Source organism: Diadema antillarum, unplaced genomic scaffold (assembly GCF_040938485.1).
Source record: "Diadema antillarum isolate AM-2024a unplaced genomic scaffold, OU_Dant_1.0 seq00000766_RagTag, whole genome shotgun sequence".
Lineage (NCBI taxonomy): Eukaryota > Metazoa > Echinodermata > Echinoidea > Diadematoida > Diadematidae > Diadema > Diadema antillarum.
The window spans coordinates 345,663-371,336 of NW_027271656.1; the positions used below are offsets into that span (position 1 = coordinate 345,663).

The window sequence follows — 25,674 nt, forward strand, 5'->3', positions numbered from 1 at the left end:
CGTGAATATTTTTGATTAAAGTATCATGGGATACCACAATCTGCACCAGCTCAACTTGGACCTACGCCAGCTGCAACTTATGCTACAGTAAACATGCTTCTTCTGCCATCTAAGATGGCATGGTAGGCTGGAACTCACCTTGGATGACTTCTGAATCTGGTGGCCGAGATAGATCTTGGTGAATTGCTCGAAGAAGCTCAGCATGGCAATATCCAGCTTCTCACAGCCACCGTGGGACAGTTTGGCATCGGTCAAGTTCATTAGCTGGAGAACTCTGCGGCGAGAGTAATTGCGTACAGGGCATGGAATGACCAAACACAACTCTGGTAGGGGTCACTCAGCAGGCACAACTCACACACACACATACACACACAGTCTGTTCTTTTGCCTAACGCTCTGACCATGCTGAACAAATTCATATGTACAAAATAAAACTTACAGAGTTATAAACTATGGTATTAAAAACAAAAGGGAGACCTACACTTTAATAGGTCTTCAGTGGTTACCATTTTGATAAGAAATCAAATGCAGTGTGTGTGAATTTTCATCCCCTCAAAAAAAAAAAAAAAATGACAATTATCGTAAAAGCTGTATTGATATTCAAATGTATACAGTATACCTTCAAATATTCAGACTATTTCCTACTTTTCTTAATAAAAACTTTGATAGCTATATCATTCATCATCATACCAGCAATTACACAAATCTGCAGTCTGGGTTGCTTTTTGCAGCCTTTTTTTATCATTTATCGTTTATATCATTATCATTCTAAAAACAGAGGTCACTACTAAACCAAATAATTTTTTAATGATCATACAACTAAAATGTAATCTATAATACAACCAAATGTACATATATGAGCAGAGCAAAAACTTGAATGACAAATATTTGTAACAGATCTATCTGTACATTTTTTTAACAGCATCCTATATCCATATATCGTATATGCGAAGTTTAAGTTTAATTAATGCAGGTGACATGGTAATTGAGTGTTGAAATAATTGGCAATGGAAAACAAATTTATCATCAATAAATGTTAAAAGGTCTATCACCATTCCACCAGTACCAGCATTTGAAGATAAAAACAAAACTCCACAGTACTAAGAAAAAGAATGCTGAAACTAGTTGCATGACAACCAGGTTGCATAATGATATCCCATGTCTATCGCCTTTTCATGAATACGATGTAACACATTGTTCTTTACTTTTCAAATCAAATATTAATAACATGAAATGGACCTAGATCTTATCTTTCTGTTTCTGTTTGTTCTGCCTAACAGCTGGCTGGTTGCAGGAAAAAAAGAAAAGAATGAAAAATGGTACCCAGGACCCTTTCTCCAGTATCGCTTTGATGTACTCTCCATAACAACATTACTGTTAAAACAAGCATACTTGCATTTAGTTACCTGCAGACTAATTCCCCATCAAGCCCATCGTGTTCATCAGCACTTGTGAAAGAGACCCGACCACCGATCACTGCACCAATGATATACACCAGCCAAGTCAACCGACCTGTCCCCGCGGATACAAGAGACCACAGAGGGATGCAGTGAACAACAAACAAGAATCAAGAAAGGGGGGCAACGAGAACTAAGATAAAATGGCGACAGATGGGGTAGAAACAAAAAAAACATATGGTGTACAAAAATAAAGGAAGGGGGTGAGGATGAAATGGAGAGGGAGCAATACTCAGGTGTGAGAAACAGTCATCATAATATGGTAGGATGGAAATAGAAGCAGTGAGGGATGGGTAAAGGAAAGAATAGCATCATGCAAAAGATTTTCAATTGTAGAGGAAATTGAATGAGGTAAGGGGTATTGAGGTATCAGCGAACAGCATAAGCTCACAGCCAGATCATGTCAGACACACATGAGGAAACGAAAATGGAAGGGGGGTAGATAACATGCAGCAGACAAGAAATCAAGAGGATATTGGACGACGGACAAAGATTGGAAAGAGGGCAAAGTGAAGACAAGATGATAAAGCAAAGAGGGGAAGTGGTGTTGGGAAGGATTAAACAAAAGAGTACGAGATGAGGTTATACTTGGTTCAATGCACTCTACTTGCAAAGACAGTGACATCTGAAATTAAAACCATCCAGCATAAAGAGTTCACCTTGACTGGTCAAAAAATATCTTCGACAGCTCTTTCTATGGGTTACTTTAAAGAAACAGGATGATCTATCACTGTTGTGAATACCGAGTACCATATTGCATGCGCATCAAAGACAAGCAGAAGCAGCTATGAACCTAAAAGATGTTCAACATTTATTTGTCTGAAATGATTATCTTGCCAATGTTATAACATCTAAAAATGGGGCTTGTGCTTTCTATTCTGGCTGAATCTTCTGAAGATTCTGCTTGATCAAAAACTCAGAATCTCCTTTGATTCAATTTTACTCCATTGGCTTATGATTGGAATTCACTGTCAGAAAAACACAATTCTGGCATACGAAATAGGGACACAGAAACAAAACAAAATTTATGTTGGAAGAATTGGATTGTCCCAGGAAACCTTTTTAATCAATAAAAACGTTACATTTAAACATAACATTAATATTGCTGCCAGAGAACTCTAAAAAATAGAAAATGCATTCAAACATTCGCATTTAAGACTCTGCATACTTGCTAACCAAAATGATCTGAATCTTGTTTGCATGGATTTGACAATAGATGCCAGCATATCATGTACAACATGCTGATCCTACAGTACAGTGCTTTCTGATTTCATGTTTAAACAGCTGGCATTCCCATAGCAGAGGTCCCCTGTAAGCAAAAGCATATCCCAGCAATTTTAGTATCAATTTCACCACACCCAGGCACCCTTTCTGTCTATTTTCTACATTTTGCCACACGTTTTTCTTTTCCCCATGCCTGTGGGACATTTAACACATCTTCATAAGGAAAAGACCTATATAAAAAAAAAAATAATTAAGGTTATTTCAAATGGATGCCAATCTTTACTGTGAAACTCTCATGAGTAGATGAGTACAATATATATTCTGCGATGTATTATATTGGTAATCATTCAACAATAACTGTTATGTATTTGACACTTTAAGATGTACACAATGCTTATGACATCTCTAAGAATGGGTGGAATGGCTGCCAGTGCATTTACTTCACAATCACATCTAGGTCATATTCAATGCAGTTGTTTCATACAGGTACTGTAAACGTGGAAATTTTCGCGGTACATTAATTTTCGCGGATTTCGCGCTACGTTCGGCTAGCGCGAATTCAAAAACGCGCGAATATATCTTCACAATTTTCTATGCACATTTTGAACGGCCTGTATTGTGTGCGCTTCGTCGATGATACAGCTACGTAGTACAGACATGTTTACGTATATAGCTGTATCATCGCACGCACCGCACGCACCGAGCCCATGGCCGATTGGACGAGTGTGCTACATCCCCGCGACTACAGTACTAGTACTAGTACTACAGTACATGTATCGAGTAAAATACACATGTACTACGTAGTTGAGCGCTTGTACTCGCACTCGCGGCGCTCACTACGTCGCTTATCGTACGCTGGCATCGCTGGATGAAAACAGAGACTGTGTATTAACCCGCTGCGGAGCGCGAATTTAAGAACCCGCGAATATGTTTTCGAGCCGCTCAGCGCGAAAAATTAATTGCGCGAAAACATTGACGTTTACAGTAAACAGTGAGTGATAACTAGTATTCATAATCAAATTATGAATAATGAGCAGAACATTCTCTCTCTCCCCTTTCGTTTTTATTTTTAGTTTTAGGTTGAGGCTTTGCAAGAAAGAAACCAACACTTAGCAGTGTTGATCACGTAAGTTTTATATCCTTGTGCAAGAATCAAATTCACAATGAAATGAAAAGTGAGCAACAAATGCCTGAATATATAAGGGACACTAAATGGGTAACCGATGAAAAGACTTTAACACTTGAGTAGCATAATCATACATTTGTATCATTAGTAAGTGTGAAAAGATATTCAGTACACCATTTCCTATCTAAGACTTCCATAATTGGAACTGGCAAGCATACAACAACTGACAAGTGAGACCAATATCGAAAACGTCACGAAAGAAGATTTATGCATTTTCTATATTTTGTTTCGTTTCTTTGTTTTTTGTAGCGGAACAAGCGAATTGTTGCCAGTGGAAACCCAAGTTCCTGTTGGCATAATTCATCTTCAATGACTTTGAAATTAACACACTAATGGAACCTACGACACATGCTCAAGTCTTCAATTAGACCTAACTGCATCCCTTTGAATGAACAAAGAGAATACACACATACGTACGATGGAAAAAAAATATCATGAGAGAAGATATATGCATTTTATGTTATCCACGTGGCAATAACTGATCTATCATGTGATGTAAATGTTTTAGACCAATTAATATGATGTGTGAGCGTGTGGGGGGTGTATGTGTGCAACAGTTCCTCGTGGAACTTCCAAGAGTTACAATCATGGTGTCAGATTATAATCATATTACCATACAATGTACAACCTGCTAATGAAGCTAGATGAATACGAACCAAACCATTTGTATGCTGGACACCGACAATAACGTAAAATCTTTACTCTTAGGTTACATTTCCTAAAATGAGTTGCAAACAGTCATTCTTCCCGTATCAAGCTATCCTCTATCCAATAGAACCTTTACTTTCCAAAGTTTTTGATTTCTTGATTTGTTTTCTGTTTGTTTGTTATAGTTTTTAAAAGTGGGTAGAGGACTTAGCATGGGATCTGAGATCTATGCCATGGAAGCTACACCACGTCGTTTACTAATGAACACACTGACTGACATGCCGTTGAAAGACCCGGTAGCATAGGGGAATATGGGCGGTATGATCGAATTGATCTTCATTCGTTGCCTACCCGCAGCACTTTCGAAAACTGCACATCGTGCCCATCAGCGAATATGTACTTCGAAATGTACGCCCAGTGGTAACGGTCCACTCCAGTGAACAGTCTTTGGCTGTGTGTGTGTGTGCTCACGCAACGCTGCACGCTGGCACTGGCCAACAGTCCCTGACCAGTAAACATCACTGTCCGACCAGTAACTATTTCAGGAATGGACCAGTAATGCATGGAAAAACTGGGCACCTACTGGTCCGACAGACAGGTTGGACCAGTAGACAAAAATGGGATAGTGTGCAGCCTGTTAGCGAATATGTACTTTGAAATGTTCCCTCATCATTAATGGTTGATTCCAGTCAAGATTCTTAGGCTGTAACAGATCAATGATAAAGCCGTACACAATTTTTGTTACAGGGTTTCTCAAATATAATCGAGCCGGGCCAGTCTCCCCACTCCGTAGTATCCCCATGCTACCAGGTCTTCAGGTTTACCTAATCTACTGATTTAAAAAAAAAGGGGGGCGAAAGAGACACCATGTAAGCTGGACCAGGCAACCAATTGGCATGGCTTGACCACTCTTCATTCTTTGAGCCCCATGTCGTACACGAGTCATTCTGCTCATTACAAAAGCATGCATGTGCTACGTCCCTTCTACGTCAAACAATAAGGGAAAAAAAAAGGAAGAAAGAAAAGAAACGATCTAGGAACAAACTTGCTTACCTTCTTGGATGGCCATATCAACACTGGAGGGCAAGGTCTTCTGATACTCCTGCGCTGACTGGTCAAAGAGCTGAATGAGAAGCGCACACGTCTTCTCATACTCACACCGACCTATCGTTGAAAGCTGCATTTGTAACAAAAGAAATACCCAATGCATCTTAATATGTAGATTTCACATGACTTTTTTTAGGGGAAAAGGAACACAATGCGACTCATCACAATCAGACACGAGTCTCTACATCCTGAATTTTTTATGTTTGCAGCTGGTTTTTTGGTTAAGCATACCACTACTACCTTCTGATTGGAAAGTACAAAAAAAGTGCCAAGTAAATGATAATGACATTAATGTGAAACATATCCAATAGAGATCTGCCTGGGCATTCTTAGTTTACACAGTTACAAGTGTTATAAAATTATTAAAACGTTACAAAAATGGAGGATGACAAATGGTGAAAGATGTTTTACAAATAACATATCGCACGGCAGACGATGGACTAAAATCGGTCGTAACAGCTCACTCCAGTATTTAACTTTAGCGAGCTATAAGCATTGCATCATTCAACACCACAATGTAGACTGATATGCTTCTGCCTACATTGTCGTTTCTAACCATGAGAGTTCATGCGTATAACATAGCTACCATGACAACATCACAAAATTACAGCCACTGACACTTGACCTCATGACCGGCAATATCATCAATTCATCATTTCTACACACATCAGTTTATTTCAATTACTCAAGTCATTCACTTGTTTCGAGAACAAGAATCAATCACGCACAGATTAAAAGAAAACCATCCGATTCACGTAATGCTGTAGGCACTACTACTCTGCCAAAGCTAAAAACAAAGTAATAAGTTTTCTCTTAGGAGTACCTGCTCCAACTGCTGTTGCACCATCCCAGTGTCATCCAGGGGATCTTCGAGCCCATCCCGAATCACCATGGTTACTGAGTCTAGACGAGATGTGATGTAGGCCTTGGAGACCTCCGGCGTGTAGACTTCCAGGAGGTGCGGCTCCGTGGCTTTGACATAGGGTACCGACGCCACCATCCGTTGCCATAGCGTCAGTAGGTAGTGAATACTGTTGGGTGCAAACTGCCACACTGGGGCCTAAAAGAAGATGGGAAGTGACAACTTAGACAACTTTAAAGATAATAAAAAGTTTTGGTACCTCAAAAGTGTCCTTGAATTTCCTTGCCTTAGTTTGTGTTTCAGGTTAAAGTACCTTTCATATAACTAACACTGTGAGACTTACTCGCCCCAAAGTGCTCTCATGTCTTAGTAATCATGCAATTAACTGCGACCAGCAGCCCCATACGCATAGCGACCAGCAGTCCCATACGCATAGCGTAATCGGGCTTCGCATTGTAGCATTCAGGATCATGACAGATTTAGTATCGCAGGGTAAATGTCAACTTCAAATCCCATAAATTCTTCAATTTGAAGACTTACCAATTAAGTTGAAGTATTGAAAACAGGCTTCGGGCAACGTTTGGTTCTGCCTATAGTCCCTTTCTGTTCGAATTGATGACTGAATGTGACTCGGTCGACAGGACCTTAGGAGAGCTACATACAGTACACTGAATACTACAGCCAGTGCCTGCGAACACATCATATGCAGTCCGCACACAAATTTCAAATCCATGAACGGATAAGATGTTTGTGTGCGCATGCGCTGGCCATAGTATCCAGTGTATGTAGCTCTCCCAAGGTCCTCTCGACCGAGTCACATTCAGTCATCAATTCGAACAGAAAGGGACTATTGGCAGAACCAAACGTTGTTCGAAGCCTGTTTTCAATACTTCAACTTAATTGGTAAGTCTTCAAATCGAAGAAATTTTTGGATTTTAAGTTGACATTTACCCGCGATACTAAATCTGTCATGATCCTGAATGCTACAATGCGAAGCCCCATTACGCTCTGCGTATGGGGCTGCTGGTCGCAGTTAGCTATGCGTACAATGGGCTGCACGCTGCTGGTCGCAGTCAGTGGTTTCGTACAATATTTATCGACGCTGGTCAGCGTCGGCTCTGGTACGAAACCATTACTGCATGATTACTAAGACATTTTTTTTTTTTCAATTCAATTCGTTTATTTCCATTTCAATCACAATAAAACAACATGAAGCATTCGGTGTTACAGATGAACATAAACAACAATGACATGTAAAAGAAACCACAACAACATCAGAATTACAGTCATGAATTCCAGAATACAAAAGGCAACAAGTAAAATGGAAAATGGTGTACACATAAAAAGCCAATAAGGCCTGTAGGCGCGCATACACCGTTGTTACAAATCATGTAGAATTGGAATCAAAGTTGTTTTCAAAAATCATAAATCAGTTTTATACAGAAGATACACAAACGAACATCAGACACAAAAAAACAACAAAAAACGAAATGAACATAGAAAGAATTGTTAGATACATCAATGCTATCTTAATAAAAAGATAAAAGATGTCTTTTATACTGCTTCTTGAATAAATTATTATGTTGCTTATTATAATTATCTGGGTTAATAATTGCATTCCAAAAAACTGGTCCTGTATGACGAAGAGTTTGTTTTAATTTCGTACTACGACATTTCCATTGATGAACTTTATTGCAGCTCTGTGTGTTATGAGTGTGTATATTTGAATTTAATGTAAACATATTAATGATGTAAGGAGAGAGTGTATCTGTGTGGAAGCGTTGCATGAAAGAAATTATTTGAAGTTTATTTATATCGTGCAGCTTAAGTGTATTCAATCGTTTAAATAACTGAGAAGTGTGAGCTAAATATGGAGATTTTGTAACATTACGAATTGCTTTCTTTTGTAATTTGAATAACTTATCAAGTCTGGAATTAAAAGTGTTTCCCCATACGACATTACAATACAACAAATGAGGCAATATAAAAGAATTGTAAAGAGAAAATAAAACAAAAGATGGCAATTCAAACTTCAAACGATTTAAAACACCTACAAACTGCGCAACTTTTCTGCATACATTTTCTATGTGTTCACGCCAGTCAATATTTTCATCCAGAATAATACCTAAAAACTGAACTGATTTACATCGAGTTATTGGCTTTCCATATATTTTTATGTCATTTGTGAATTGCACATTTCCCTTCTTCTTATGAAATAACATATAATTAGTTTTATCTACATTTAATGACAGTTTGTTGCACTGAAACCATTTCACAATTTTAAACACATTTTTATTCACAATATCATATAAAATATCTATATTACTATGTGAAGCAAGAATAGTGGTGTCATCAGCATACAAAATGAAATCAAAATCAGGGCAAGAATTAACAATATCATTGATATAAAGCAAAAAAAGCAAAGGACCTAAAATCGACCCCTGTGGGACCCCGGTGCAAATCGTTTTAAAATCAGAAGAAACAGAATCAAAAACAGTATATTGCATTCTACCAGAGAGATAAGACTTAAACCACTTCAAACAAATACCTCTGATACCATAATACTCTAATTTCTTTAATAAAATAAAATGGGAAAGAGAATCGAAAGCCTTTGAAAGATCCATAAATATTCCTATTACATTTTTATTAACATTTATTTCATTGATTATTCGGTCTTGTATTTCAGTAATAGCCATTTCAGTTGAAAAACATTTTCGGAAACCATACTGACTCGGATATAAAACATTTTTGGACAATAAAAACTTATAAAATCTATTATACATTACTCTTTCGAGGATTTTAGAAAAACAAGGTAGAATTGAAATGGGTCGATAATTACTAAAAACTGCTATAAATTGGAAAATGATCTGTCATATCAGTCAAAAAAATTCCAGAATGAATAGATTTATTTACAACATTTGTCATTATATTATCTATAAGAGAAGCAGAGTTTCCTTGAATACGGGTAGGCTTATCTACTAATGGATACACACCGGCTGAAAACAACAAATTAACAAAATCACTTACATAAGAAATATTATACGCATTAAGTATGTTGATATTGAAATCTCCCATAATAAATACAGATTTATCTTTAATAAATTCATGATTTAAAAATGTTTCAAAATAAGCAATAAATGATTGCACATTACATTTCGGCTGACGGTACAAAACTTGAACAATATTATGCTTACAAATTCCAGATAATAATTCAATACAAAGAGATTCAAGCCCTTCACATTTTTGCATTGGTTTACAGACTCTATATTTCAAATCTTTCCTGATGAACATTGCAACGCCCCCTCCTCTACCTGAAGACCTGTCAGAATGTATAAAATCATACCCGTCAATATCAAAAGAAAGCGGCAAGCCAGGAGATATCCATGTTTCAGATATGCCTATTATAGAAAAAGAAAAATCAAGGCACGCAAGAAAACCGCAAACTTTATCAAAGTTGCGTAATAAACTTCGTGCATTTATATGTATAAAACTTAAATTTACATCTACTTTATTTACTTTAACATTAAATTCAGCATCAGTTACATAATCTACACTTCTTACATCATAAATCAAATTATCATCACCATCATATAAGTTAAACTGAAATCTGCTTCCCAGATTGAGATAATCCGTTTCCTTTTCTGCGTGCTTATCGAAATTTACAAACTCCTCATCGCTGACGCCAAAAAATGGTAAATTATTAAATGAATTATAATTTTCTACATAACCAGTACTTGTTTCGTCAGAGCCAAAAAAATCAGATTGTAATGTACTTACTGAGTGTGACATACAGAAACAATACCTCAAAACGTTAGAACAAACAACATCAACAACAGACGAAGATCAATATATCAAAATTGTAATCACTGAAACAGAGCAAAAAGACAACAGAGCATGTACATATAAATGTGAAAAAATAATCATCAAATTGTCACAATGTAGTTTAGCAAAACAAAGAGAAAGCTATCAAAAATTGACCAATGACAAATCGCAATATATCACTTGGCATGTACTTTTTTTTAGTGTAATTCATAATTTGACCAATTCGTCCCTGCCCCTAATCACCTTCTTCACTGACTTCCCATTTGTGGCGGGCAAGAGTACGACAATGCGCCCGTCTGAGGCCCAAGCCTCCTTCACTTTCGTGTGTTTTTTCGCGTCCCACAGTAGCTGCTGGTTCTGTGCCGTGAGTGCCTCGTCGATCCCCATGCCTGTGCCCGCAAGCTTCTTCCGTGCGCGCAGCACTGCCGTTCGTGTTTTGTACGAGTGGAACTTGGCGATGATGACACGCGGACGTGCCCTTGGTTTAGCGCCATCTGCGGTGGACGATGAAGATTTGGCACCAGGCTGAGTGTGTCTCGGAGCGATTCGGTGAGATCGGTCCAAGTCGGTCACAGACAAAGGCACCTTCAGTCGCTGGGATACCAAATTGCAGATGAGATCGTCGGTGCTTTCATTGTTGCCCTCAGGAACACCGTAGAACTTCAGGCAATTTCGTCTAGAGTATTGTTCCATTTCGTTGATGGAGAGCTGGAGGTTGTGGATGGAATCTGCCTGCGAAGCGAGCTGGCTATTCAGGCAATCAATCTCACTTGCCTTGGCCTGAATGGCGACTTCGTTCTCCATTGTGGCACTTTCACTCTTCTCCAGCCTCGTCATTATTTCCACATTGCGTTTCTCTAAGCTCGCTAATCGGTCAGCAAATTTCCCCAATTGTTTGTTGATTCCCTTTTCAAGGGCCTTTTCAATGGCTTCAAAGAATGCATCGCTTTGCAAGTACTCTTGCATGGCATGTACAGCGATAGCCTCTATGTTGGCTTGGGATCTAGTCGAAGCCATGTTAGGCGATGTTCCAAGAAGAAGAATACAAAATATTTCAAGATATGATGATGAAGAAGCAGATAATCAGACAAGCAGAGGGTCAGTCAAAATAACAATAAGTGAAATGTGTGGGTTTCATTCTGCGTCATTGCAAATTTGGTAATCACGGTAATTCACAAGTATCATATTTCACGCCGACCGTTACCACAACATGTCCAAGATGATACATTTCGCGAAGAGATCGACCGATGTTTACCACATAGTTCAAACATGAGAGGGAATGATTCAATAAGGAATAAAATATTGCAGCAATGATACAGTACCTTCTCTAGATAATCAACCTTGGAACAGAAAATGGTCGTAGTATATAGTTCAAGTGTGGGATGAGAAGTGGACGTACGCTGCGCCAGGTGGGACTACGGGGTGGCACAAATCATAGTGGTCACTCTCTGGATCCGCTTGAACGTGCAAGTATTTTTCACAAAGTCGGCATTTCCTCCATGGAATGTTTGGTTCTTTCGTCAAAAAATAACACTGCACTATGATATACAACACTTGTGAAGAAAATGAAGAAATGGACTTGGCAAAAATAGCTGTATTATGATCAGTAAAATGGTCAGCTCTCTATGACGTCCGACATGAAAGCACTTTGGGGCGAGTAATTCTCACAGACAACGTACTTTAACCCGAAACACAAACCAAGACAAGGAAATTCAGGGAAGCTTTTGAGGTACCAAAACTTTTTATTATCTTTAAAGTTTATGAATATATTTGTGCAATTAACATACATTGTAAATACGTATTCATAATAAAAGCCTCATTACATAATGGGAAATTGAAATTTCCCGTTACTTCAAAAGGAGCCAACTCACATTTGTAGGAAGTACTGTATACGGCATGTATTTTGAGGAGTTTATATTTTTCTTGCGCTTTGCCAGTTGGGTGCTATTCATCAATTTTGAAACATGAAAAAAAAATTGCTCTCATCCCAACATGAATGTGAACATGTACAACTCTCCTGCCATTGCTGTACTCCACGATTGCATATTTTAACCATTAACAAAATTGTTAGGAAGTCCCAATTTGCGGAAAATTGGATTTGCTAGATATATAGCATCATATCGTCTGTTGAGAATGATAAGGGCGTTAAGTTGCCACAAAACCCATAGTGTTCAAGACCACTTAACGCCCTTCTCATTCTCAACAGACGATATGACAGTTTAATTGAAGACCAGACTGTCATGAGCAGACTCACCTGCAAACTTGATACAGTGAACTTTGCAATGAGGGCTATGACTTCTGTGTAGTCATCCACCTTTACCAGTTCTCCCAGTTGATAGTTTGACTTTAATCTCGCCAATAACCGACAGAATTCATGGTAGTTGCTTGCTTCTGAAAGACCCTGAGGGGATAAAACAGAGGAGAATGGAAATGTGTTACAATTCTGTAATTATTCTGTTTTGTTTTTGCTATTCTCTTGATATATACAACAGACTTGAGCTTGAAGAAGAAAAAGAGTAATTTGGTTTTAACTGTTAGATGGTGGAGTACACCATCCCACTACAAATCCATCCAAAGAGGAAAATTTCCATGGCGGTTTCATCACTTGTCTGAGATCAGCAAATCACATAATAAATGTGCTGTACCATCATGATCTCACAGGATTGAGCAAAGCAAAACATGCCCCAAGAATTGGATTATGATCAATGCCATGCAACCACTTCTGAAGATGCCAAAGCATGCCAAATGATGGGTGTGCTACAATGATCTTCCTCTTCTCATCCGAGAGAGCCAGTGGATGTAATGTTATGTGGTGCATGGATTTTACGTATGGGAGACTGCCCTGGAGAGTTCTAGATTCAAACAATTATAGCTTACCTTGAAAAAACTAATGATTTATGACCCATCTGCTTTGAAGAAAAAATAACTCACTTTTTAATTATTGAAGTTTGATTTGTGCCACTGGAGCTCCAAACATATAGAATGGGCTTGGTTCTATTAGTCCCAAAATCCACCGACAAATCTCAAATGTATCAGATCACACACATACACACACAGACAGACACACAAACACTATATCTCACCTGTGGGTTCTCCAAAATCCCTCTGACCCCACTAACTAGCTGTGACAAGAACTTTGCCCTCTCTGAATTGTTGAAAAGCGATCTCCTCACAGACGCTATCTGGACAAGACATGAGAGTGCCTGCAAATGAAACAATGATGTTGGAAACACCAAAAAGATTCATAAAACTCACACACAAAAAAGACAGTATCATCTCGTTGCGGTCACTCAAAAACTCAAAATATACTATGTCACAAAAAACTGTATTGTGCGCTTATTTCACATTCCTCCAACCCTGCATAGTTAAACCAGGGCCCCGTTTTATCAAGATAAAGTCAAAGTCGAATGTGAAATCAATAACTTTGATCGACTTAAAATCCGCTATAACTTTCAATCGACTATAAGTTTCCGTTTTACGAAGAGACTTAATAGTCGATTATAGTCATAGCTGATCACCATGATTTATCATTGATTTAGTCAAAATAAAAAACACAGGACGAGGCTGGTTTCCGGTACTGTCTGCTTAAAAATAATACAATACATAAAGCAAAAAAAAAAAAACACACAAAAGAAAACAAAAACAAAACGAATGTACATGATTGTTTGCCGGAAGCGTAGTCGGCTAGTGCGCCGCAATAGTGCTACAGCCGCTGCAATTAAGTACACTGTATCTTTGCAACAGAACCGCAAAATACGCTGTTTTGCCTCGTATTGACGAAAGTAGGTCGATAGATCTAGCACACCTTGAGCTCAACAAAAATCTGTGTACATGCGAACCGTGAAGATCCTGCATTACATAGGGTCTTTGATAATACTACATTATCTAGTATTCATTGATGTATGACATGGATAATCTGACACAGAGGATTTCTGCAGTGGGACTGAATGTGAAGGTCGTGTATGCATTGTTTCAAGTCTTGTGTGTTAAGATTATGGAAACTTGTGAGAGTGTGGTGACTAGGGTTTTTTTTTAACATCTACAGCAGAGATCGGCTTTGTAAAGAATAGATCGCGAGTCTATATGTCGAAATTCTAGACCTAGTGGTCTAACAGTGTATGGTAAGTACAAACGATCCGCTGTAACGTTAGGCCTAACTGTAACTGGTTAATAGATAGATGATAGATCTTAATGTTGTACTCCTTGTACTATAGAATTAAACACTTTATTTTTTGTATAGGTCAACTAAACTATCAATTAGTATCTATTGACAAACTAGCTCTACATAGTAGGCCAACACACGTCAGAAATCACTGGTTTCCTCGCATATTCTTTGGCAAAATATGCATCGCACACAGACGCAGTTCCAGCGCTCGGTTACTTGCCCTTGCTGGCGACGGCTTGATGGGCAGGCGGGCTGAGGCGCCGGGCGTGCAGGGTGGGATTGAGACTGCTGTAGATTCTAGGTGTTTGCGTGCAGCAGTCGCGCAAGCAATGCATGCCAATCGTGAATTTCATGCAAGGAAAAGACCATAACTAGATGAAACAAACGTAACTAAATGTTAGAGAAAGTGAGCAGTTAACATACAAACATTTGTGACAAATCCCCAGCTAGACTAGGAAAGTGTGACTGTCATCTTTCTTCTGCAAAATGTCTTACAATTGAGTCTACCTAAACTGTCTCTACTTATAGTTGATTTTTTTTATCAACTATAAAGTTATGGATTTGGAGCAGTTGTGAAAACTTATAGTCGATTCGGGAGGAAGATAAAGTTGATTTTAACTTTAGGTCTCTTGATAAAACGGACTTATAGTTGATTTGGAAGTTAATAGTTGATTTATGGACTTATAGTTGATTTGGGAGATTAATCATTGATTTTCTGGACTTAAAATGAACTTTATCTTTTGATAAAACGGGGCCCAGAAGGGACAACTCTGTTGAATGGCAGCTCAGTGTCCCTGGTATGGTGCACGAATATGTGGTAAGTGTCAGAATCCCAGAATTCCAAAGCCTTAATCAACAAGCGCTCATCAGAAAGCAAACGTAGTCTCTCTACATTGTATGCTGTGATTCACTTCAAATCTGTTATCATGCTTATCCATCTCCCCAATCCCACCGTTACTGCCCTCTCTTTACACAGTTCTGATTGAAAATTGTAATTGACAAACAAAAACACGTGTTGCTCTTTTTCATTGCAACTTATCGACAAATTACCCTTCAATGACCTAAATAAGAACTGACAATTCACTGTTTTAGCAGCAGCCATGACAAAAAGTGATTGGCATTACATATTCTTATTTGCATCAAAAAGGGGAAATTTGTCAATCACTTGCAACAAAAACAACTTGATACAAGAATTCATTAATTTGAATTGATACACGGTATTTGCTGCTTTGAGGATTAGAACCAGCACTGGCTGTCGGGAGAAATCTCATTAGTCTAGTAGATACAACACCTGTCCAGTAATAAGGAGATCACTGACTGGATTCCAAACTGAGTATGCACGCCCATGTTTTGTTTTGTTTTGTTTTTTTGCCATGGCTACCACTATAACACTGCATAATAGGTACTTATTTATGCTGATAAATGGCAATATGTCAATCAGCTGCAAGTGTTTGCTTTTCTCTGCTGTCTCAAAACCATTCATGATGTCTTCAAGTTGTGCAAGAGGACACAATACAAATGACACAAGTTCCCCCGTATTTCTCTTGGGGTGAACGCCATGCCTGTGCGTTCTACTTAATCATGGACGTCAACTTACTGTGGGAGACAATGAAGATGGCAGTGCTTTGTAGAGATCAAAGAAGAGATGTACTGTACTGAAGTCGAGGAAAGCTGTGAAGAGTAAAAAGAAACAGGTATCATAAATGCAATCAGCATGTTTCAGTCATTCTTTCAGGGCTGTCAAATTTCAGAGGTCACTTAAAGACAGAAAGCGATATGCTCACAGTGATATACCTGTAACAGTATGCCATGAATAAGAGTAATCTCAAAATATGCATTTGTGGATATACATTTCACTTCACTCCAATGTTACTACCACACTAAAATTCATATCATTCATAACTGTGGTGTCAAATTTCAGTTTTGAGAAAACACATACATGCTTTGGTGACTTGCATACAGACGTGGTTCAGGGAGTATGTACCAGCAAATTTAATTCTGGGCCAAACAATTTGAACCAACATCCATGAATCATAAAATTTAGCAGAGTATCATACAATTATGAAGGTCTTGCGAGCGCAGATGCACAACGGAAATTAAAAATGTACCATCGATCCTATCTAAAAAGAAAAGAAAGATTCTGAGAGTAGAACAATTTCGAACAGAATGATAACCCTTGAAACTGTCAACAGTGTTAACTATGTTGAAACTCGATAAACACCTACAAAACAGAAATTTTGTCCAAATTATTCACAAACTAAATGACCTGGAAATGTTTGGATTCACAGGTGGTCCTATCCATTGCTGCCCATCGAGGTACACTTAAAACCATGAGTAGCACCAGTAAGCCAATATGTGCATAGAAGCGTACGCTCATCAAAGATGGTTGACTCCAGCCAAGATTCTTCAGCTGTGTACATACTTTATACTTACACAGAAATCAGTGACAATGCTATACGCAATTTGTTATGGGGATTTTCGAATATATCTGAGCAGTGCCAGCCTTCCCACACCATGGTATCCCCACGCTACAGAGTCTTCAATAATTTTGCCTTATCAGGCAGACATCATTTCATGTTTCTCTGATGAAACAATGAGGAAAATTTTTTTTTTGCTATTATATTCAACATACTAAGAATGTTGCAGTAGGATTGGTCAAGAGCTGATCACGTGATGAAGCGTAGTTTTGCCCATCACATCACCTGAGAAGAAAAGTTCGTTACACTCTAAGTTGATAGTCCCTTTTGTTTCACTGATCTCCACACAGTCCACACAGTCCTAACGCGAGATGAGTACGCGTGAAATAAAAGTGCGTTGCACTGTGGACTATTATGTGACCTAGGTCACTTGATACAATTTGTAGTACACAGTGCAACGCACTTTCACTTCGGTGCCGCGCGGTGCGCGCAACAAATTCATTGTTTTGTCATATACGCGCACACGTAGCCTAAGCCCTATGGAAACCTGAAGACAGCTAAAACGGTTTCAGATGTGGAATAAAATGGGAATTTCTAGGACCCTAGATGTGGAATATAAAGCAAATAATCAACTTTTAGCTTCAGGCAATGAGACAAACTATCACTTCCTTGGCGATCTGAATGTGTACGCTATCTTTCCTCAGCTGCGCTTCGGAAAGATAGCTACATCCAGATCGCCTCGGAAGTGATAGCTTGTCCAATCACCTTCACCAACGTTGATTATTTGCTTAATATCAGTACTGCCATGGACATTTCTTTTACTATCAGAACCATTCATTTGCTTGCCATGTTTGCGGTTCTAATGGCACTATTCACCTGAACGCCAGCCTGTTGGAATTTGCACTGTGCCCAGGTCGTCTGATGACTCGTCTGTTAGCGTCCCGATGAAGTCAAAGATCAGGCAATTTTTAGCCAGTTGGAGGAGTTGGTTGATCACTTGTTGCTGCAAAGAGTATGGAGAAATACATAACTGTTGCTGGCTTTTGTGTTTTCTGCAGTCAGTAATCATACGTACAACAGGGGAAATACCAACACTCCATTCCCATTTCTTTGTCAATTCTGAGATTTTGCAACATGACATTGCAACTGTGAATGTACATTGCTTCGTGCAATATGAAAAATTGAAACTGACACAGGAAACATTCAACACAGAATCAGGACTGACAAAATATAATCTTTTAAATCATATTACCATCTCCGCATGATCCCTGTTGCATTTACACTGTGTATTGGGACTGCATTTCATGAGAAAGATATTTGTTGGTTATAATGTGTATATGCAAAGTGAAATGATTGCATGAAATAAAATTAGTAAGGGGTCGTCAGAGAGCAAGGACCTCTGCCAAGGCTGTACATGTAATGTAATTTAGGCAATATTTCTATATCTGTCGTTTAAGAACAATAATACTGAAGTTTATCATTCATCCATTCTGGAATCCAGATCCAAAATATTGTCAGTATCCAACTCAAATGTTATGGTGATATAAAACTTGTTACATGTTTGGCTTGTGTTTTTTTATTTCAACCACGCATCCTGGGAATTTGTTGAGTTATGTAGTGAAAAATGTTGAAACAGCCCTGCTACCTGCACAGAAATGATCAGCAAAAATGAGTGACTGGCAATGAAAAATAGTTTGCCAGGACAGATGCTGCAGGGACGTTAATCAAGAGTGGTGCCAGTAAATACAGACCTTGCCATCGTCCTGCATATCCAGTCCCCCTTTGGAGGCCTGCTTGAGGAGGTTGCACGCCATGTTGAAGATCTCAAAGAGCATGGTGTCTCGGAACGATGAGGCAATCTTTCGGTGCTTCGTCAAAGGTCGGATGTTGTCAGGCTGGAGGGAGAAAAAAACCCACCAACATGAATACTTTTTGGCAAGAACTATTTGTTATCCCGATGACAACACTGTTGGTTACACTCAACTTTTCCTCTTATTCATCTGTGCTAAGCAAACTGCTTTTCTACACTTGATTAGTGGTCAGTAATCTCTGTGAAGTTTGTAAACAGCATCTCATGTTAATGGAGTTCCCAAATTCCTCCCTTAAAATGAAAAACATTCCAACAAGCAATCAGGGACAAAACTTGTGTTTTACATGCATCTCAATGGGCAAATATTTTCCAAATCTGTGAGCTTTTAAAATAGTCTTTTGTAAGGACACGATGAGATAATTCTATTTTCACTAAGCCTCCTGCAGAATCTGGAAGACTTGGCAGCTCTGATATCAGTAAAGCATCCTGCAAGCAGCAATCCCTTCTCCCAGTTTTACTGACTTTTTGTAAATGCTATCAAAATCATAACATAAACAGCATAATCTTATCCTTTTAACCCTGCTATCAGACCCCTTGCCTTTAAGTTGGGGCTCAAGGAAGCAGAACAAAAGAAGAAAGCTTGCATAAATTCTACACAGGTGAACTTGTTAAGCAAACAGTATTGTAATACAATTATTACATTGCTACATTTCTGAAATATGTGAGCCTCCAATGTCATCATCCTTGTCCAGTGTAATTTGTTTTGGGTTCTTCAGAGTATTTGTTTCTCTGCTTAATAAGGACCACAATAAATTTCACAAATCTATATATAGAGCTGTCGATTTATGTACTACATCATGTGAAATTATGAAAATCGTCTAGACTTCCCCTTTAATCCCATGCTGCTGAAACTGTACAGGACTGTGTTAGGTAGCAGAGGATGAGCCCAATGGCTATTCACCATGGATATAACCGCATATGAACTATTAAGGATGGAGAAACATGCGGATAGACATGCTTTCACAGACCCTGTGCAATGAGACAGAGAATACTGCATAGTGTAAATATTTAATGGAAAACTCCTCTGTTCAATGTTTTCCCTCGTTTATCAATTCATATGGCACATCTACGATCTAGCACACAATGCTGAATTCAACCGTGTCATAGTAACAGGCTCAATATTTCAAGAATACAGATATAGGCAACATGAATAAAGAAAATAAAAAAGCAAAAGCTCGGCAAGTACACACTTATCACCTTTCTACTAACCTGGTTGATTTCACTGACAAGTTGTGACATGAGTTGAACTCCGATAACAAAGTGATCCATCGACCCCTGTTTAAATTCACAATAAATATGCATACATCATGTATAGCAAATCAAATATTAATCACGTACTGCAATTACAATCAAAACTATGGTGCATGAGTTACTTTTCTGACAGCCTCATGTTTACTGTAAAAGTGGAAATTTTCGCGCATTTCGCACAACCAGAAGCTAGCGCGAAAACAAAAGCATGCAAATATTTTGGCATGCCATATGTTCCAATAATTAACTCGTTGAAGACGAGTCCCAAGTATACTTGGGTAGGTGTCTATGAGAAATGCGTGTCATAGCACAATCAGTCCATCCTCAACAGGTCAATGTCCTGATTCCACGGAATGAAAAACATGCGATATTGGTCTTATTCGGCTAAGTGCGAAAAATTACTCAAGCGAAAATATCCACTTTTACAGTACATCATTTTTGCACCACTGACACAGAACACCAAGTCTGTAACTTGATCAAACTATTGGTGTACATGATCAAATAGACGCAAATAGGTCATAGAATGGGAAAGATGTGAAAAAGCAAGTTTAACATTCACAAACAAGATTGGAAAGGTTCCACAGTTTTGTTACAGCCTATTACGTGCTGTCAAGTTTTTTTATGTTCAGTCTCTTTTATTACGGCCTACTGGGTTTCTCAGCAGCACCATGACTGTAGTGGCAAATTTTTGAGAGTTTACAAATCTGACATGGCATCAACGGCCTGTCAGGTTTGCCCATCCCATCCCGTCCCAAGACAAGTAACACCTAACCCTTCACTTCCTAAAGCTCTAATAACTCGAGATTGCGTTTCATAATATTCACAAACAAAAAGCAGCAAACATAACAAATAACTACACCCATGTAAGGTAATTTGCACTATTTTTGCAGGATGCCTTTAACTCACATGAAATATTGGTCTTACCTGGAGGAATTTCGAAACGTCAGACATGACATCTCTGAAGACGTAGTCATCTTTTCTGCTGTCAAACCATCCCAGCTTGGTGATCCGTACGAGCAACTACAGGAAGATTTAAAAGGGGAAATTTGTCTCAAGGTCTAGTACACACAGAGAAATTTTAAAAAATGTAATTATTCTATGCTTTCAAAAAAAATTTAAGAAGTTGATATAGATAAAAGAAGTTTCATAAGCTAACTGTCTTGAAGGTATCAACATTAAGAGTACTACCCAATCATTCTGTAAGTGTTGCGCAACATTTAATAAAATCTGAGTATTACACAAAAAAATAGCTGTCATGTAACGATAGCTATGGGCACAGATGAGCAAATAAGCTATTCTATAATCTTGCAGAAAAATGTTTCCTTAAACAACACCTAAAATGAAATCTGTACCTAGTATTTCAAGCTGATTTTAACTGATTACTCTACTTGGCCAATTATCTTCAGTCATCTTACATTTGGTACTACTTGTTTCCATCTGGGAAAATCAGTCTGTCAAAGAAGATCAACACTATGTTCTTAATGAATGACTTCTACACTAAGGCTAACTCTCAACTTGATTTGGTTAGCCAGGTAGTCAGTGAATCACACTGCGTAAAATGGACAAAAAAATTAATACGCTTACGAAAAACATGATTGAATTCATAATTTCACAATCATTTTGTCACAGGCATACACCTTGCTTTACCTCATCTTTTAAATTTTGTTGCTTATGACATTGACAGAATTGATATATTTCACATGGTAGGCATCATTTTTCATGGAAGACATACCTGGATGAGTGCCTGGGTCACAAAACTCTGCAGTTTCGGGCGATTAGCAAGGTAGTTGAGCACATAGTTCTCTGTTTTATGAAGAAAAGAAGGAGACTTAATCTAACCTGGTACAATGCCATAAAATGGCAAATATGGGTTGAAGAGTTGCCTTAAATCTTAAGTTCTCTATTGTGCTGTGATGATCGTATTGAAATATATATCATCATTATCAACAGAAAAAGAACTCCCATACACGTGAAATGCTCCATCAAAGCTTACTTCTGTAAAGTACATGTATGTGATTGGAACAATTTTTTTTCTGATTTTTTTAAAGAAATTTCATAAAAATGCTTCTTCTTTCAATATATTTAAGGATGGGTGAATGGATGGATGGACAGCTCAAAAACATTATATTTCATGTACCATTAATCAATAAATGCACAAATAGGATTACATTACTGTTACTAAACAATCATAGTGTCATTGCTACCATGATGCAATGCACAGAGATTACACTCATGAACAAATATGTATGTATATGCTGCCCAGGATTTCTATGAAACAAATGAATATAATCAACAAATCATTCTTAAATCCCACTTGCAGAACTCGACATCGTTACTAAGCAATAAACACATTGAGGGTCTATTAGTATTTCTGATTGCAAAATCATCCCCCCCCCAAAAAAAAAAAAGGGGGGGAAAATAAATAAAAGGTCTCTGAAACACAGTCACAAATTCATTTGAGAAAGAAATAATGTCACCTGTGAGAGGAAAGAGTGATAAGGGTGTACAAAATCAGTTGCCACGAATGATTACTTACTGATGTCTATTCTTTGCTCCAGGGGAAGGACAGTTGTGGTTCGGGAGACAAGCTTGATGAGCGATGATGACGCCAACAGCTGGGCATACGCAGACTTGGAAAGCATGAGAGCGTAAAATATTAATGTCAATTTCTATAAAACATTCAGAAGGTTTGGCACGATGCATGATACTCACATGATTTAAATGTATTTTACAAATATACAATTCAAGAAAGAAAAATATCACTACTTTGATTTGCCATGTAATAACTATTCAATAATGTAATGTCAACATTGCCCCTATAAATTTGTAATTAGGAAAAAAAAAATTGATGTAGTTTTGTTTACCAAAAAATTATGAAGTCAGACACATTAGACGCCAGTATACACTGTACATTTCAGTTGAACACACAGTTACGTACTTAAGCCTTGAAGACACCCTGTATACACTGGATGTCAAATATCCTTCTGAAATAATGTTTATTTTGTCATCCTCTTTCCAGTTCTTTGTGATACATTCATTACCTCCGCCAAGGGAGGAGGTTATGTCTTCATTACCGTTGGTTTGTGTGTTTGTTCGTTAGTTAGTTAGTTATTTTGTTTGTCTGTGCGCAAAATAACTCAAAAAGTAGTTAACGGATTGGGATGAAACTTGCAGAAAAGATTGAGAATGACACAAGTAACAAACGATTAACTTTTGGTAGTGATCCGAGAATTTGGGGGGAATTTATGAAGGATTTTTTATATTTTGGCAGGTAGGGTCAATGAACTTGGGAGTTCAGGCTGCGCGTATTTGAGGTTTGCATGTGCGCACTAAAGTGCGTGCTCTAGTTTCTGCTAGGGCCAGGCGCGCCGTGCAGCAGAGGGTTTATGACGTAACAAAGGCTCCTATATTGGGAAGTCGGGCGACTTTCTATGCTATAAGTACGTGTGGGTGGAAATCCTGATATCTCTATGGAAGAACAAGATCAGTGGTGGATATGAGCTGCATGCTTGGCGGAGGTCTGCGCTCTCAGAGTGCCTCTCTAGTTTTTAATGTTCTACAACACTGCAAATCAAGACAACACATTTTCATGGTACAATGTATTTCAAGAAATGTGTCTTTATGTTTATGGGAACATCATATATACAAGTTCATGGAATAATTTTCTTGGTATCGCACAGCAAGTTGCTATGTATTTTGGATATGACTGCTGAACAAATTTTCAGTTGCATAGCTATTTTGTTACAAAGAATTTTAGACCATTTTCTTCAAAATATGTCCATTGACTAAAATTGCTATTCAGTTTCAAGAAGGGAAATTACTCCATGCAAGTCACATCATTAGTCCACTTCTCTATTGTCAATGAAATTAAATTTGCATGGTGAAGAAGCAGTAGTATGCGACAATAACAAAAAAATGACAATTGGTAGTTCCAATGTGCCTCCTCTGTTTATCAGAGGTATGAAATTAAGTTATTCCCAATCCTGAGGGTAATATTTACTCTCCCTTCATCAGAGCTTTGTATATTGTAACAGGGAATAATTTTCAAACTCTTCTGTTGACTTCTTTGGAAGAAAACTGCTACACAGAAGATTGTTTGTGTAGCAGAAGTAAAAGAAAATGCAGAGCAAATTGTGATGTGATAACAGGAAAATTATTCCCTGTGTAAGTGTTTGAATACACTGTATACCAGATAGATAATTTTGCCAAATTTCACCATTTCTCACAGTTGACTGTCTCTAGAAAGTGAGAGGAGTGACAAAGATAAGCACTAGGCAGGAATAAATGAGCTTCTATCTTAAATTTCAAATAATTTCACAACTAGAAAAGCACCCTGAGAGTACAGACCTCCACCAAGCTGCTACTTTCCAGCAATGATCTTGCTCTTCGATAGAGATCAGTGATTTCCACCCATAGGTGCATGCTGAAAAATCACCCGATTTCCCAATATAGAAGCCTTTGTTACATCATAAACCTTCAGCTGCGTGGCGCGCCTTGCCCTAGCAGAAACTAGCACACGCACTTTAGTGCGCGTATGAAAACCTCAAAAATGCGCAGCTTGAACTCCCAAGTTCATTGACCCTACCTGCCAAAATATTTAAAATCCTACATAAAATCGATAAAAATTTCTGGATCACTGACAAAATATAATCATCTGTTCCCTGTGTCATTCTCAACCTTTCCTGCAAGTTTCATCCAAATCCGTGCTCAACTTTTTTAGTTATTTTGTACACGGATAACAGGGAATAATTTTCCAACTCAAATTTGATTAGCATTTTCAGCTGATGAACAATATTTCACATGGTATCCTGTACATTTCTATGGAAGAAAACTGCTACACAAAAGATAGCTTGTGTAGCAGCAGGCCTCAAATTTCACCAGTTTTAGGGACAGGCAATTTTTGGTTTTAGGGGCACTCTCTCTCAAGATTTTTTTAAGGACAGCAAGGAAAAGTTGCAGTAAGCATGGTAATTTTGAGAGAGGCATTGTGGCAAGTAGATAGGGCATTGTGGCAAATTGCCTTTTGCCTCCCGAGTAATTCGAGGCCTGTAGCAGTGGTGTAAAAGTGCATAGCAAATTGCGATGCCATACCAGGAAAATTATTCCCTGGATAAACAAACAAACTACCAATTTACAAACCAACAAACCATGAAAACATAACCTCCTCCCTTGGCGGAGGTAACAATGTGTATGCGTATGGAAAACATGAAACGCATCATTCGTAGACTGGAGTAGGAGACTATTCAACTTACATTGGCCCTCTCCAAGAGCAGCTGGCACTTGTTGAGGTCTGGGGAGTTGGTGAAGTTGACCAGGGCCTTCTCAGCCTGAGTTCGCTGCTCAGCATTGGGGCTCTCGTACAGCTGCTTACACAGCAGCTCAAGCTGAACAAGCTCCTGAGGGGGGACAACAAAGAGAAGAGATTCAAATATTCCACAAACTGACCTGATTGTTGACAATCCGGGGAGCAAACTCGTTCTATCCTTGCCTTATACACTCCATGCACCTTCTACAGCTGATGCGTGCTCATAACTATACACAGCCCAGCCACTGTAAAAACGTGACAGGGCTATACCATTAGCACCAGGATGGTGCACAACAACAAAGCAAACACAAAGCAAACATGTCGATCACGTTGAGTTTTGATACTTGACATCATTTTTGTCAC

General features: G+C 38.3%; 1 protein-coding gene across 1 annotated transcript in view; it reads right to left on the bottom strand.

Annotated features, from left to right (window-relative positions):
- LOC139738734 (exportin-7-like) overlaps positions 1 to 25,674 on the bottom strand; it is a 39,707-nt gene that overhangs the window by 11,809 nt on the left and 2,224 nt on the right. Inside the window, exons 2-15 of the mRNA XM_071649375.1 lie at positions 25,259 to 25,402; positions 22,543 to 22,636; positions 21,739 to 21,809; positions 20,931 to 21,026; positions 19,968 to 20,033; positions 18,640 to 18,783; positions 17,765 to 17,891; positions 16,069 to 16,142; positions 13,390 to 13,509; positions 12,561 to 12,707; positions 6,446 to 6,682; positions 5,569 to 5,692; positions 1,407 to 1,512; positions 139 to 274 (exon numbers count right to left, since the gene is read on the bottom strand). Coding sequence (XP_071505476.1) covers positions 139 to 274; positions 1,407 to 1,512; positions 5,569 to 5,692; positions 6,446 to 6,682; positions 12,561 to 12,707; positions 13,390 to 13,509; positions 16,069 to 16,142; positions 17,765 to 17,891; positions 18,640 to 18,783; positions 19,968 to 20,033; positions 20,931 to 21,026; positions 21,739 to 21,809; positions 22,543 to 22,636; positions 25,259 to 25,402 — 1,686 coding nt within the window. The remainder of the gene's footprint in view (positions 1 to 138; positions 275 to 1,406; positions 1,513 to 5,568; positions 5,693 to 6,445; positions 6,683 to 12,560; positions 12,708 to 13,389; positions 13,510 to 16,068; positions 16,143 to 17,764; positions 17,892 to 18,639; positions 18,784 to 19,967; positions 20,034 to 20,930; positions 21,027 to 21,738; positions 21,810 to 22,542; positions 22,637 to 25,258; positions 25,403 to 25,674) is intronic.